Source organism: Siniperca chuatsi, linkage group LG23, assembly GCF_020085105.1.
Source record: "Siniperca chuatsi isolate FFG_IHB_CAS linkage group LG23, ASM2008510v1, whole genome shotgun sequence".
NCBI lineage: Eukaryota > Metazoa > Chordata > Actinopteri > Centrarchiformes > Sinipercidae > Siniperca > Siniperca chuatsi.
This window is the reverse complement of record NC_058064.1, coordinates 21,541,003-21,557,335: the sequence shown is the minus strand read 5'-3', so window position 1 is coordinate 21,557,335 and position 16,333 is coordinate 21,541,003. Positions and strand designations below refer to the sequence as shown.

At 41.0% G+C, this 16,333-nt stretch overlaps 1 protein-coding gene across 2 annotated transcripts in view; it reads left to right on the top strand.

The window, feature by feature from the left end:
• Nucleotides 1-16,150, top strand: part of gys2 (glycogen synthase 2) — a 29,433-nt gene extending 13,283 nt beyond the window's left edge. For both annotated transcript variants that reach the window (XM_044185960.1, XM_044185961.1), the window contains exons 11-16: nt 10,012-10,125; nt 11,433-11,559; nt 12,281-12,376; nt 12,542-12,705; nt 13,077-13,157; nt 14,604-16,150. In XM_044185960.1, coding sequence (XP_044041895.1) covers nt 10,012-10,125; nt 11,433-11,559; nt 12,281-12,376; nt 12,542-12,705; nt 13,077-13,157; nt 14,604-14,828 — 807 coding nt within the window. In that variant the 3' untranslated portion in view covers nt 14,829-16,150. The remainder of the gene's footprint in view (nt 1-10,011; nt 10,126-11,432; nt 11,560-12,280; nt 12,377-12,541; nt 12,706-13,076; nt 13,158-14,603) is intronic.
• The last annotated feature ends 183 nt before the right edge of the window (nt 16,151-16,333 follow it).

The window sequence follows — 16,333 nt, the reverse complement described above, 5'->3', positions numbered from 1 at the left end:
GGATCATGCGTAAAATTAAGCTATTGATGTTTGATTCATGCATGTGGTTGATTCATCACTAATTCACTTTAATAAAGATACCAGCATGCATGCCATTCTGGTCATAACCATCAAAGTGTGACGGCGCAATATCGTAAACTTCACTCACTTTCAACTCAAAGATCAGGAAAAACCCAGGCCTCTGTGGTCGCTTCTGTTTTAAGGTAAGGGCTATTCCCAATTAACTGTAGTATTCAGTTTACAGTAGTCAGCACTGTGTTGTGTGTGATGGGTGTTGATGAGGACTGGATCCCTTGTAGGCAGCCTGGCCTGTTTTTGTTGGTACAATGCTCATGCATGTGTGTGTTATTACAGGCTGGTTTGATACGCGACCCTCGCATTTGATGTCTTAATTGTACAGAGAAATTATTGTGCTCATCTGCATGTGACGGGTGTCTTTAACCGCTGATGAGGACACGATCCTTTGTAGGCAGCCTGGAGTGCTCTGTTTTTTGTTTAATGCTCATACATTTGTGTGTTTATAGGCTGTTTTGCTGTTTGACCTATCTGTGTCTTATTTGTGCTGATAAACTATATAATAGAGTACATCACTCTGCAGAGCATACTGTGCTCTGCTTTAGCTGTATTGTATCATACTTTTGTTTGTTCTTAATACCCGTGTGGAGGTTTGATGTGGTCATTAACTGATTATTATATATCAGACGTGCCTGAGTCCAGCCTGATATAGACCACCTGTCATGTTTTTGCTCTGTGAGTGCTCTTGTGTCCATATTGCGTTTTTCAGAGCGCTCTGACTTTTTTGCGCGGTTGCTCCGAATGCTTCTAGTTGAAAATCTCTGAACTTTTCAGAAAGGCTGGTGTTGTCACTGTCATTCCTTTTCAGGCAACCAACTTGTCACCCTGGTAACCATGAAAATGGAGGAGAAACTTGTTCTGGCCGCGTCTGTCTATCCTGAGCTTTACGCCACATCAGAGAGAGACAATCGTAACGGAGACCAAAAAGCCCTTTTGTGGGAGCAGATTGGCCGGACACCGAATGTGACTGTTGTGCTTTTATCACCCTACGTGTTGTAAGCTTGTTGTTAGCTTTTTTTATTCTCAGTCCCGTTGATGGTGATGGGGGTGTGTCCTTCTCTCTGTCACTTCCTGTAGTCCGCAATCAGTTCCTTTATTTTGCTAATGTTGAGATGGAGGTTGTTGTCGTGGTACCAGGATGTCAGGGCTGTGACCTCCACTCCGTCTCATCGTCGCCGGTGATCAGGCCGATGACGGCAGTGTTGTCAGCAAACTTGATGATGGTGTTGGAGCTGTGGGTGACCACACAGTTGTGCATGAACAGGGAGTACAGGAGAGGGCAGAGCACGTGTTGTCGAAATTGTCTGAAAGCACTCAACACAATGAAATAAACACAAAGCACAGAAAAGTTGAAGTAAATAATTGTAATTAATTACAAGGAGATCGCCCCAAATACTTACTTACAGTACATTTTATAGTGTTTCAAGACTAACTGTGATTGGCTCTCAGCCCAAAGATAACACTTTCATCCAATTATGAAAAGCCAAGTTTATAACACACTCTGATCATGCAGTGTCCATGTACAAGAACATCTGGTTTCACTCAAAAGATGCCTCCTTGCTACTGTGCAGGGACCCCAACTTACACATTCCAAGAGCATGACCAGAGACAGACAAAGGCACATAAAGACATGATGGTTACTACAATGAATAAATGATAAACCGATAAACCAAACGATTCATACTATTTTACTTTCACATTCCCCCTTTTCATCATTTTCAACATTGCTCTTACCCATATATATATATATATATGTCAATGGCGCCTCCTCAGATCCTTCACCGGGACCCGATCACCAGGCTGGAAGGGATGAGTCGTTTCTCCCTCCCTCAGGGGCAACGGAAGGGCTGCTTTCACCTGGGCAGAGATAGAACTCACAGTACGGGTTAGCTGCCTACAGTAGGCCACTATGGCCTCATCTGCAAGAATCTGACCTGTATGTTTTCCTATATAACAGTTGTCCCATGGGCATAACTCTTGCTGTCAAAACTTCATGTGGTGACAAGCCTATGGTAGAGTGGTGCTCTCCCCACACTAGGGGGAGAGCTAAGAGACCCAATCTAATTGTGTCTCTTTCATCATTTCCAAACAGTGGCAAGATTTAAGGCTTGCAAAGGGAGTCATAATCTTTGTGATAGGTGGTTCCTGTCTCCAAACGATCTGACGTGACGTCCCATTGTTCGCCATTCCATGCTTCTGACACTGTGGCAGTGTGGCAATTTCTAGTCCAGTGACCCATTTGACCACACTTCCAACTGGCATCACTTCCTTTTCTGCTGTTGGAGAGGAAGTTCCTGCCCTAGTTGTACCTGGGCTACTTAAGTTAAAATGTGCTTTTTACTGCATTGTTACTTTTCGGCTGATGGGGTCCCAGACCCCAAGGCATTCTACCACATACTCATAATCCCAGTCAGGAAGCCCTGAAGGATTAGGTGGATTTATTAGATCATGATCAAAGTCATCTATGATTTTTCAAAAGAGAAATCTCGTTGTTATCAGAGTTGTTGTCATTGTACAGTTATTTAGCTTCTCTCACTGCCTTGCTATATCTGAACTCTCTAAACCTGTCCCTGTCCCCACTCCTGAACGCTTCTTCCTTTTGCAACCGTAGCTGTCTAAGTTTAGCTATAAACCAGGGTTTTTCATTGGTGTAACAGCCTCTGTGAACTCACTGGTAGCAGTCCTGAAAACAACCCAGTCAGTACAGTCCAAGCACACCCGAAGGTCCTCCATAGCTTCAATGGTCCACTGCTTTGATGTCTTTACAGGTTTACAGAGCTTTAATTTCTGCCTGTATGCAGGAATCAGGTGATCCACTGATGAAGCAGAAAAGACAGAAATGAGTCTGCTGGTGTAGTTCCCCTGATGTTCATGAGCTCTTCTCTGGTGAAAGAGCTCCGGGTATCACAGCAGAAAACTGAATTTACAAATAAAACTAGACAAAACAACCTGCACCAAAAACAGAGGCAGCCATCCGTGGCGCCAGAGTTACGAGGTGTTTCACAGGTGAACAGAAAATACAGTACCATAAAATACAACAAGAATTTCAGGGAGCGGCCAAACATAGATAAATAAAACAAAATATAAAAAGTGTTACCATTAGACTATACTGTTTATTTTGAACAGTAACTCATATTATCTGAAACACAGCCTCCTCATTCATTTTTACTGAGGCCACTGTTGGTGCAGTGGAGGTGCTGTCACAGAGGACTATGGCAAACAAAACAATTATGGGTTGTCTGGCAAAAAAGTTGAACCTGCCTCTTTGGCCTTAATGTAATGCAATGCCATCCAGCAGTGCACAGCTGGCCATTTAAGTACATGCAAGTACACATTCCAGGTACTGTAGATTACTTTGTAGCATGAATGGGGTAATTCTACATCGTTTACCTTACAATCATCGAGACAGAGGATAAAATGATGGTTGATGTGCCCAAACCAAGCAAGATTGTGAAGGGTCTACATTTTTGGAATATGCATGCCAAAATGCATCTTTGTGGATTAGAAAATCCTTCCCTTTGTACTCTGCTACTTTAAAGGGTCAGCCCACCCAAATCACAACAAGACATATTGTTTCAGAGACCACTGGTGGTATGCAGATAATTTTGGTTTTATTTTACCAGGTTTTGAGATATATGTTGCCAAGTAGATGTGAACCGAACTTCATTTGTGGTGATCAAAGCATTTTAAATGTGTTTTTTTAAAATACGATAGAGCCAGAAAGAGCGTTGCAGTTACTCTAGAATATAGACCTCATTGTAAACTGTTTTTATTGGAACTACTTTCTACCAAAGCAATAGAACCTGGAAATATTCATCTACCTTTAGGAACTTCTTCAGAAAAATATTTTTGTGTAACTTCAGATGCTTTTGCACAATATAAAACAATAAACAATTCTACTTCAGGTTCCCTGTGGCTTTAAGGTTTGGAACTGCTCCATCGTTTTACAGTAGCAGTTTAAAAATAGCCAACAGAGAAAAAAATTGAAAATGCTGTAAAAGATAAATCTCCACCAGCACACTCTCATATCCTGAGCTCTATTTTTATGAATAGATAAGGCATTTCCCCAGGAGTGATCAATGTGAGAGATGGCCCCTACTGGAGATGAATTGAACATCAGAGGGATTCCGCTGAGTTAAAAGCATGAATGAACGTCAAAGTCGTAACCAAGTGTGGGTTAATTACCTTCCTCTACCCCAGACCATGGGTCAATAGACTGGCTGTGTTGGGATGATGTATATTACAGCACAGTGTTACAAGCAAAATGCTTATAATTCTCAATTACATGAATTCATGCCAACATCAATATTTCAGTGGTGGGAAATGGAGTGTGAGTGGTATTGACTGCAAGTGTCTCTTTTTCTCTCTTTGTCATTTTTCATGTGTCCACCCCCACTTTTCCATACAGCCTTGTTTATTTCAATAGATACTTTCTCTCTTCCATAAAAAAGGAGCACATTTCAAGACTTTTAATACCTTAAACAATTGATAACATTGTCACACTTCAAGTTGCAATCATTCATATTTCTGCTGTTAAAGGGTCGGTTCAAACAAATTAAAATTTTAAATTAATTTGTGGTGTTCACAGCATTGTACAATGAGAAATCTATAGTGCAACTTCCTTACTTAAACAATGTGCTGGATATTCTGTATAATTCAATTCAATTTAATTAAATTTTATTTATATAGTGCCAATTCATAACATAAGTTATCTCATTGCACTTTTCCTATAGAGCAGGTCTAGACCGTACTCTTTATAATATTATTTACAGAGACCCAACAGATCCCACCTTGAGCAAGCACTTGGCAACAGTGGCAAGAAAAAACTTCCTTTTAACAGGCAGAAACCTTGGGCAGAACCAGACTCAATGGTGGGCGGCCATCTGCCGCTGCTGTGTTAGGTTTTGAAAGAGAGAAAGAGAGAGAGAGAAGTGGGGTGGGGGAGAGGGAAGCACATTGCAAATTCCACCTAGAATTTTAAAATAGTAATAATGTAATGGTAGTGGTAATATTAATATTAATAAAGTAATAATAATAGGAATGATAGTCATAGGTATAATAATGACAATAATAGTAACAAAGCCAATAACAACAACTGTAGTAGCAATTGTCGAGCAGGAACATGGGGACAGCAGGTGGCCCACAACCACAGATCCAGTCTCTGCAGCTCCGGAGGTAGAAATACCTGCTGAAAACAACAGAAGGAGAGAGGAGAGAGATGAGAAAGCACAAAACTACAGGAGAGAGAAGATGTTGAGTTAGTAACATGCAGTAATGGGATAAAAATGCATACAGATGGAGAGGGAGAGGAGCTCAGTGCATTATGGGAAGTCTCCTGGTAGTCTAGGCCTATAGCAGCATAACTAAGGGATGGTTCAGGGATCACCCAAACCAGCCCTAACTATAAACTTTATCTACGAGGAAAGTCTTAAGCCTACTCTTAAATGTGGAGATGGTGTCTGCCTCCCGAACCCAAATTGGGACCTGATTCCACAGGAGAGGAGCTTGATAACTGAATGCTCTGGCTCCCGTTCTACTTTTGGAGACTAGGAACCACAAGTAAACCTGCATTCCGGGAGCGCAGTGTTCTAGTCGGGTAATATGGTATTATGAGATCTTTAAGATACGATGGTGCCTGACCATTAAGAGCTTTGTAGGTGAGGAGAAGGATTATAAATTCTATTCTGGATTTTACAGGGAGCCAGTGTAGAGAAGCTAATATTGGAGAAATATGATCTCTTTCCTAGTTCTTGTCAGTACACGTGCTGCAGCATTCTGGATCAACTGGAGAGTCTTAAGGGACTTATTCGGGCAGTCTGATAATAAGGAATTGCAATAGTCCAACCTTGAAGTAACAAATGCATGCACTAGTTTTTCGGCATCATTTTGAGACAGGGTGTGCCTGATTTTTGCAATGTTGTGTAGGTGAAAGAAGGCAGTCCTTGAAGTTTGTTTTATGTGGGCGTTAAAGGATAAATCCTGATCAAAGATAACTCAGAGGTTCCTTACGGTGGTGCTGGAGGCCAGGGCAATGCCATCTAGAGCAACTATATCTTTAGATAATGTGTCTTGGAGGTGTTTGGGGCCAAGTACAATAACTTCAGTTTTGATATCAGACAATTGCAGGTCATCCAGGTTTTTATGTCTTTAAGGCATGCTTGAAGTTTAGCTAACTGGTTAGTTTCATTTGCTTGATCGATAGATATAATTGGGTATCATCCGCATAACAAAGAAGGTTTATGGAGTGTTTCCTAATAATATTGCCTAAAGGAAGCATATATAATTCAAAAACCTCACTGTGAACAGTTTACTTGAGGACTATTTTCTACTAAAGAAATATATTTCCATTATAGTGTTTCACAGACATGTCTGTGTTGTCTATATTGGTTAAGAATAATTGTTTTGAATTACCGATACAGCTCACATTTTATTATTTTTATTTAATCAGGCAGTCTCATTGAGATTAAGATCTCTTTTCCAAGAGAGACCTGAGAACAAGAACATTCAAAAGAACACAAACAAAAACAGATTTAACACAACTACATAATAAGTAAGTTAATTAATTAAAACAGTTACAAGAATAATTGAACACTTTAGATAATAAAGCTTTAAAATCTCCAAGGAGAATGTAAGACTGTAGTTTGAGGGCAGTTTGCAGTTAATTTCATTTAAAAGGTGCATAGTACCTAAAACCAGTTCTGCCAACGTTAGTGCGTACATGAGGGATATCTAAGGTTGGGTAGTTACAGGATCGTATACTGTAGTTTTAAATGAGAGATGAGATTTGAGGTATGAGGTACGAATAGCACTTGAAGGTGTTGTCAGGATTTTAAAATTATTACTTCCTCGGTCAATAACACAATTTTCCCTGAATTCCCAGGATTTCTGCAGATTATTATTTTTTTTTCAATGTTCTGACGTTATTCTTTAATATTTAGTATGTAGTAATATTTTTCGTAGAGCAAAAATTAAATAAAAATAACAGTTCTGACGTCATGTCAGAGACGTGTATGTATTGTGTTGCAGAGATATCTACTGAAATTAGCATGCTAACCAGATAGCGCCGGCCTGTCCTGTGTTGTAATTCCGTTTGTGCCTCGAGAGGCGACAACTAGTCTGATAGTACAGCTCAGGGAGTTCCAGCTGGGAGATGTGTACGAGCGGCGAGTTCGCTACGTTACATAAGCTCTCTTAGCTTGTGTAACACACTTCATTCAAACTCGACAGAAACAACAACACTCACCAAAACTGTCTTGGTTAGTCTTTCCACTGTTCCAACAATCATAAACTCTGGTTTGGTCGAAATAAATCCTTAATCCAGTGAGTTAGATGTGAAAAATATTCTGGCTCTGCACACCTCTCTCTCGCTCCTCTTCCGCTTGATGCCTCCTGGAATCAGAGTCCTGGTCAGAGTCACTGTAAATCACCTCGGTACTGTATTCCCTGTCGCCAAACTGGCCTCCATCGGCTTCGGAGGCTGTGTTCAGTCTTGGTCCCGGTCTGGCCGTGTTCACTGGGAAGCTCGCTCAAAGTAGTTCTATGGCAGTGTCTGACCATCTTTTTGGTGCTGACCTTAGGCTATTGTTGTGTACAGTGTGTGCATGTAAATATCTATTGTATGCAGCCGTTGTGGCATGTTATTTCAGTGGTTTGAGGAACAGAAGTGTTGTTCTTGGACATACGCTTGAATTATCTCAATTCCCAGTATTCAACCCTAGAACCCTACTATGTTAATGTGTGTACATGTGCCTGCTACCAAGTGAATAGGAGTTTGACAAAAAAATGTTAACTCAAGGTCAATTTACTAACTTTATCACTTGACCGAAATCAGTTGTACAGAGACACAAGAATGAGTTATCTCATTGCATTTTTCCTATCGAGCAGGCCTAGACCATATTCTTTATAATATTATTGACAGAGACCCAACAATTCAGAACAGAATCATACCAACACATACATAATCTCATATAAATAATCTCATAATTTCAGTAAGGGCCTCTGAAGACACCTACCATCCCTACAGAATCCTTACAGACACAATCCTTACACTAAATAACTATTGCACACTGAAGAAGGCATAGCTAAAACGTCTTGTGTGTGTTTTATTCCCCTGTGCTGAGTGTAGAAACTGAAAAACAGACTTGAAAGTGCATTCTAATATATTTGGGTGTACAAATCAACTCATTTGATGGAGAGGAGAGATTTGACATGCCAGTTGATGTTTAGACTTTTTGTCTTTTTTTCAGTTGGTTTGGTCAAGTTTCCATCCATAATACTATGACTTGGAGTGGCAAAGGCTGGATGATTCAACCATTGGTTTTAGCTATCTTTTATTTATTTTGTTGAGGTGTTACAGCTGACTCAGGTTGGTGAGAGGATGTCCTGTGCAGTCATAGCTAGACGTATATTGGTTGTTTGTGACAATAAATGTACTTAAAGGAGCAGTGTGTAGGATTTAGTGGCATCTAGTGATGAAATTGCAGATTGCAACCATTTGAGTACTGCTTGCCTCACCGTTCCAAGGATGAAGGAGAAATTACGGTGGCCCTATCTAGAGCCAGTGTTTGGTTTGTCCGTTCTGGGCTACTGTAGAAACATGGCGGTGCAACATGGCGGCCTCCGTGGAAGGGGACCCGCTCCCTCTGTAGAAATAAAGGGCTCATTCTAAGGTAACGAAACAAAACGATTCTTGTTTTCAGGTGATTCTACACTAATGAAAACATACTTATGAATATAGTATAGATAGATAGTGCGATACTCTTTTTACTCCTTTAAGATCAGCCTCACACCACTAATTTTTATTCCTATTTGTATGTTATTTTCCTTATTAACAGAACGAATAATTACATTTTCTTTCCATTATATAAGCTACTTCACAATCTTTCCATGCACTCCTGCAACTTCAGAAGTTGGAATCCCTTAACTAGAATACAGTCGTGTCAGACCTTTGCATAATAGCAGTTTAATATTAGTACAGTCTTTAAAAATGTATTCAAAAATGGCTTTACCTTTTCTATCCAGTATCTGTCCAATGATTCAATTCATTTGCAACCTTATCTGAATAAGTTGGTGTTTCACGCCATAAGGGGGTTTTGATATTATTTTATGTTTGTAATTTCCTAATTGTGTCATTTCCTGTAAAGAATTATGTAATTTGGTACCATTAGTTCATTAGAACTTTGTCAGTTATTATAGTTTTGTTGCTTGTGCTGAGTTTTTGATTTGCAGAGGAAGTTTAAACCCAAGTAAATATCCATTCATTATTAATGACAGGAAACTGTGGGACCTGTAAAATAAAGCGTTACTGGTTTTGTTTTGTGTCGTAATGGGGTGTGAGACAGTAATCAGATATCATTAGCCCAAGGTTTAGAAAATGTCTGCACTGGTCAATACTTCTCAAAATCCCAGTCTGAAAGGTTACTAGTCGCGGACCACTGACTCAAACACTCACGATGTAATTTCTCCTCACTCCACTGCTTTCGGCGTGTGTGACACATAGTATATGAATGCAGCTATAGAGACAAACATACACACATTCAGGAGAAACCAGACTGAATACACACATTAATTCTCTGTTCAGTGGTGTTCGCAGTATTCTTCAATCCTGATGCAGTGAGCATAAGCTATATTGACTGATTAACTGATTAACATTATTATCCCAGAGGGGAAATACATATGCTACAAAGCAACATCAAAGTAAAGATCAATTAAAAAGTAGCCGTAACCGATATCTTGAAAAAGTTTAATCAGGATATCACCCCTTCAAACAGACATTGTGATGAAATCTAATCTGGACTGTCGTATATCTTGTCAGTAATCGGTTTGGAAGACAGGTTTGGAAATGTCACAATTGAAAATTCCATCACACTTACAGACAAACCAGAGACCAAACTGAGATTAGTTTGGTCTCCTCTTTTAAACACAAATCATACGCAGAGACACGGCCTCCCACCAGTGACCACTCACAACATGCTGGACGACTCAACAGATCCCATCCTGTCCAACGTCAGACGCATCGGCCTCTTCAACTCCAGGAACGACCGCGTCAAGGTAGACAACGTATCCTGCATGCTTCCCTTGTGTTTGTCATCGTGTTCTCTTCTGGAGTCAGTTTGTGGGAATTTCCAAGTCATGAGTTGCCTGGTGATGATGAAGTAAAATCTTCACTTGTTCATGTGAACAAGTGAAGAGCACTTTGTAGAAAGAATTAAACAAGGCTAAGAGTTTGCAGCCATGCTAGCAGCTCGATGAGGCCGTATTTAGGCACAGCGACGCTTTGAGCTAAATTCACAAAAACCATGTCAAACCTCATGGTGGCGCCAGAGGAAAAGTCAGGGGAGCATTCGGTAGGATTCATTACCTTGGAACCTTGAATGTCTGTAAAACATGTGTGCCAATGCATCTTGTAGATGTAAAGATATTTCACAGGATGGGTGAAACTTTGACCTGCTGGTGGCACTAGAGGAAAAATCAGGGATTCACCAAAGTCAGTAGGATTCATCCTCTGGGGACCATTAATGGTTAAATGTCATGGCAGTCACGATGTCATGCATCGTGTATCAAAGTAATAAGATGACTATATTTAAACAAATGAAATGCTAACTTCATGTATCCGCTGTAGCTACAGTTTATTCTGCAATTCTTTCAGGTGAGAAGCCATTCATCACTTCATAACATGGAAAATAAGAAAGCATGTATAATGGGTTATAGATATGTGTACCATTCAGCAGGTGGTAATGCAGTAGTCACATCTTCTTTTGAGGATTTCCTAGGGAGCATGGATGTGTTCAGAAGATTCCAAGGCAATCTGCCCATTACATTTTGAGGTTACATTACAGCTGAAAGTTAAGAGTGGTGTTAATGAAAGGTCAGGATGTCACAACAGTCGGTAGGGTTCATGCTCTGTTGCCCGCAAATATCTACAACAAATGTTATAGAAATCCACCAGTTAAATATATTATGTACAATACTGACAATTTGATTGCAGTATGACACTAAATGAAAGCTGGTGGAATGTCAAAATGAAAAGGCTTCTCTTGGGAGCAGAGATGTGCTTGGTAAATTTCAGGGCAATAGGCCTATTTTAATTCCTTGTTATTTAATATCTACAAACGGCACAAGAGTCAGAGGGAATGGCTGAAAGTTAAAGTTAAAACATTAAGATTCATCCTCTGGGAACCATGACCCTACAGCAATTTCTTTGGTCATAAAATATTTATTGTTTCACATACTGCAGCCAGTGACAAGTCTAATCTGTACAATTAATACATGGCAAACAATTCCCAATGGTGACTACTAACCTCATCTTCCTACTCTACATCTCTCTGAACATGTGTCCCTGTCTGTCCTCCTCTCAGATTATCTTCCACCCTGAGTTCCTGTCCTCCACCAGCCCACTGCTGCCGATGGACTACGAGGACTTTGTTCGTGGCTGTAACCTGGGAGTGTTCCCCTCCTACTATGAACCATGGGGATACACACCTGGTAACCTTTTACCATCAATTCAGTTCAGACAGAAGTTATCTCATTCCACTTGTCCTAAAGAGTTTCCCCTCGGGGGTCGATAAATAAAGTATTTCTGATTCTGAATCTCCACAACAGCCACGAGGCAATGATGGATCCATTCTTCAGCATTCTGTTTATCCAGAGCACCCTTTGAAATTAGGCATCCTATGCAAGCTGCCATAGGCTTATACACTCTGTATATCCCTTGCACCCGTTGCAGTATAGCAGCCTCTGTAAACTGAACTCAGCTTCAACACTCTGTATACCCAATGTACACGTTACAATAAGGCAGCCTATGTGAGCCTATGCAGCCTGCAAGCCAGTTCAGTTACAATGCAAGTTGTGCTGCTTTACTAATGAATGGCACGTACTTTCTGCAGCAATAAGGCAGCCTCTGCAAGATGACACTGGTTTCAACAGCGTACCCTCTGCAGTAAGGCAGCCTATGTTAACTGACCTAGACCTCATTGTTCTTTATATCTTTCTAACAGTTGAGCTGCTCTCTCAGCACACTATCTGATGTAATCAGATGGTCAAATCACATAATGTAAAAAAGCAATCAGCTCTTACCAGCCATTAGCAGCCCAAAGAGCTGAGGACCTTCAAAATGGCTGCTGGATGGTATACTTTTGTCACCTGATACCAATACACATGCAACAAACACACGGTGCCGTTTCTGAGCTGTGCTGTACTTCCCCAGGTGAATGTAGTGTAATGGGCATTCCCAGTGTGACCACCAACCTGTCAGGTTTCGGCTGCTTCATGGAGGAGCATGTCTCAGACCCTGCTGCCTATGGTGTGGACACACACACACACACACACACACACACACACACACACACACACACACACACACACACACACACACATCTTGTCTTTTGCTATTGCTGCCCACACATTGATCCTCAGGGAGTGCCTTCTGTCCTCCACTCCCCCTCTTGTCTCTCACTGACTCTATCAGGTATTTACATTGTGGACCGGCGGTTCCGTTCGGCCGAGGAGTCCTGTAACCAGCTGACCCAGTTCATGTTCAGTTTCTGCCAGCAGTCTCGGCGCCAGCGCATCATCCAGCGGAACCGAACTGAGAGGCTGTCTGACCTGCTGGACTGGAGATACCTGGGACGGGTCTGTTTCTGCTGCACCAGCACCACATAACTGTTTGATAGGAGAGAGAATGCAACACGATCTCTGTCAGGCAGAATACAGTATTACTAATCAAAAAAACTGTTTGCATGCATGAATACAGTTAGAAGGTAATTCTCATTTTAAACCATAACTGAGATGCACATCAGGTTTGATAACTCCCTGTAAGTTGAGTGCAAGACAAGTTCAAGAGAAAGCACAGCTGAGTAGTTTTGGACAGAAACAGGAAGTCTTCTTTAGTGTCTTCCCTCCTGCCTCCAGTCAGTCTCTTCTTTCATGTTGCAGTTTGTAATATAATCCTGAAACTGTTGTTCAGTTGTTGATGTACATCTCCGCTGACTTGTGATTTGCAGTTCTACATACACGCCCGCCATCTTGCCCTTAGCAGGGCTCTCCCAGACAAGTTCAAGATGGACCCCATGGCCCCCCTGAAGGTGAGGAATGTTAGGCAAGAAAATCAGGGAGTTTGTGAATGAATGATTGAACTAGAGAATGAATACCTCCGCCAAGGACCCAGAGTCATCTAAATTAGTGATTAGTGATTTTGACAATGGAAATGATTTTTACACTTTTGATCTGCATCTGCAAAAAACTGCCACTTTTATTGAACTGAATTGCTTTATGTGCAGTAGTTCATGGGAAGTGAATGAAAATGCCATATCTATGTTTTTGGATGTGGGGGCTTGTCCCCCATTCCCTCCCAATGCGCAGTTCCGCTTCACTGCAGTCCTTGTGACTGCTTAAGAGTGCTCAGAGGCTGGTCCAGGGGGGCGGATTGGTCACCGGGGTAAGAAGGTGATAGGTAGTTGGTTTGTTAGTATCAGACCCTCTGAATGAAGTGACTGTTAACATTTCTTGTTAGAAAGTCAATCAAATGACCACAAAGAGACGCAAAAGGACCAAAGTTGTTTATTTGGCGTTTATTATACTGAATAAACAAAGTTTAGTTGATGTACAGTTTATCATGGGCAAGAACCAGGGCTTTAAATTTGAGTGTTTTCACTGCATGGAAAAAAGTGAGCGACAACTTTATAAATCATTCCGATGTTAAGCACAATATCTCAGTGGTGCTACAAACTGAAAATCTTCTTTTGGCGGCTCCCAGTGAAATGCTCTCTGAGAACCTGCAACAAAGTCTTCCTCTAACTGCACACGCATGTACGTGAGAATCCCTCTCAGGTACCGACTGACACACACAGTGGATACTGCTGGATTTTACCCACGTCTGTCAGGCTTTAATTGACAGCCTAACATTTGGATGAATGACAAGAGATCATCGTGGAGTGTGCTGATGCTGATCCCTGTAGTGTTACATAAAATAAGACTCCCCCTTTCTCCCTTTGCTCTTCCTTCTTTGGTTCAAGGACTATGACATACTATATCTGATACACAATTTTCAGGTTTGATATAAAATTTAATTTCAGTCACAATTAGATTAAATTTTAGTTTATTATTATTATTAAAATGTATTAATATGAGAGAGACAGACAGATGGAAAAAAAAGCACAAAGGCAAGCTAGAGAAAAAGAAAAGAGGAAAAAAGGCTCGAAAAGGGAGAGAAGGGAAGACCAGAAGAAAGAGGGGAATAGAGGGATGAATGAAAGAGAAAAAGAGGCAAAAAAGGGAAAATGAGAAAAAAAAATTAAGAAGGGAGGGCAAGCCTGAGATCTCTGATGTTGCAGCTTCTTACTGGCACATGAACGCACCAACTGAAGGCTTCAACACAATCCATGAAGCAACTGACTGTGATGGGTAATCTATTTGCAGCAAGTCTGAAGCCTCTGCCTCTGGTGGTTTTCATAGAAACAAACTGGAAACTGACAGAAAGACAGAAAATTGCAGCATAATTTGCAATAACTGGGACTCCTTTGTTTCCACAGACAGAGGGTTTCCGTTACCCCCGGCCCTACTCCGTGCCCCCCTCTCCCTCTGCCTCCCTCCACTCCACCCCCCATCACAGTGATGTAGAGGATGATGATGATGATGATGAGCCCTATGATGAAGATGAGGAGGCTGAGAGGGACCGGCTGAACATCAAGGCTCCCATTGTGCTGGGCGGCGTGCTGGAGGGCAAGAAGAAGCAACCAGGAGAGTCAGGAAACTGACACTTATGTGCAGACTGTACACAGGTTTATCCAGTCACCCAGTGCTTCTGCAAGGCGCGTACAGAATACTCACCATCTGATACCAAAAATACACTAGTGATGGAGATCAGGCTTCCCCTCTGCAGTAAACTCCCCCATCTCCACAGTCATTACCTCCTTTACTTCCTTTTCTGCTGCTGCCAGGTCACACCAAAGCCCTAAACTCCAGAACACCTGAAACCAGGATTACTTGAAAGTTTGTGGATTTAAAACAAAACCAAAAAGTCCTGAAAGTGTTTTAAAATGAATGGTCATGATAGTGCTGGTTTGGAATATACTAGCCCTGATCCAGGCTCATCACAAAACCCAAACTCATGGTCTGAAGCTCAGTTTAATTGTGATGGCTAGGCTTCATTCTTGGCTCACGGTTGTTTTCAGTATACATGCTCCCTCTCAGTCAGGTTATACAGAACAAGAGATGTGGTTGTCAATTTCTATGCAGATGACACAGTTATATGCAAGCCAATCAGTCTAGCAGCCTAAGTAATCTTCTTGTCTGCCTTAAAGGTCCAGTGTGTAGGATTTAGTGGCATCTAGCGTTGACATTGCAGTTGCTGCAACCATTTTAATACCGCTTGCATCACCTTCTCCTTCCAAGCACGTAGGAGAAACTACGGTGGCTGTGAAGCTTGCAAAAAATGCGAATGGCCCTATCCAGAGCCAGTGTTTGGTTTGTCCGTTCTGGGCTGCTGTAGAAACATGGCGGTGCAACATGGCAGCCTCCGTGGAAGGGGAGATAAAATCGGCTCATTCTGAGGTAATGAAAACACAACGATTCTTATTTTCAGGTGATTATACACTAATGAAAACATACTTATAAATATTATATTCCATTTGTGCCAATAGCCCCTCCTAAATGTTCCACACTGGACCTTTAATGACAGTAAAATAAAAAAATGCATTTAAGTTCTAATCCTGTGTGTGCCTGTTTTAATTGTTCAATTATGTCTTGGTTTCTGTCAAGTATATGTCAAAAAGTTTTTTTTTAGTATTTATATATATAATGTTCCTGTTAAACAACATTGTTGATGACTCATCAACACAAGAGCATTAGTGAGGTCCAACAGTGTTGTTGGGTGTTCAGGTCTACTGTGAATAAGTAGGTGGACAGATGCTTTTGGCCACATAGTATATCTGTATGGCCAGAAGTATTTATACATGTAACTTGTCTTTCCTTTACAGTCTATCCTGTTATTTCTCATACCAAACAATCTTTCTTAGAGAAAATGCCAAAAAAAAGTCTATTTGCTCTTAAAAAGTCAAAAAATAAAAAATTGCAAATATTTGATGCTGAAAGACTAAAATTCAGCAAGTCTCTCATTGGTTATGTCCTTAATTCACATGGTCATATCATAAAACCTTGATTTATTTGTATACTTGAAATGCCGTCATAAATACTGTATGTTTATCGGATACTTTGTGATCATGATAGCAGAAAGATACCCTCAACATTTTGTCAAGGAAGT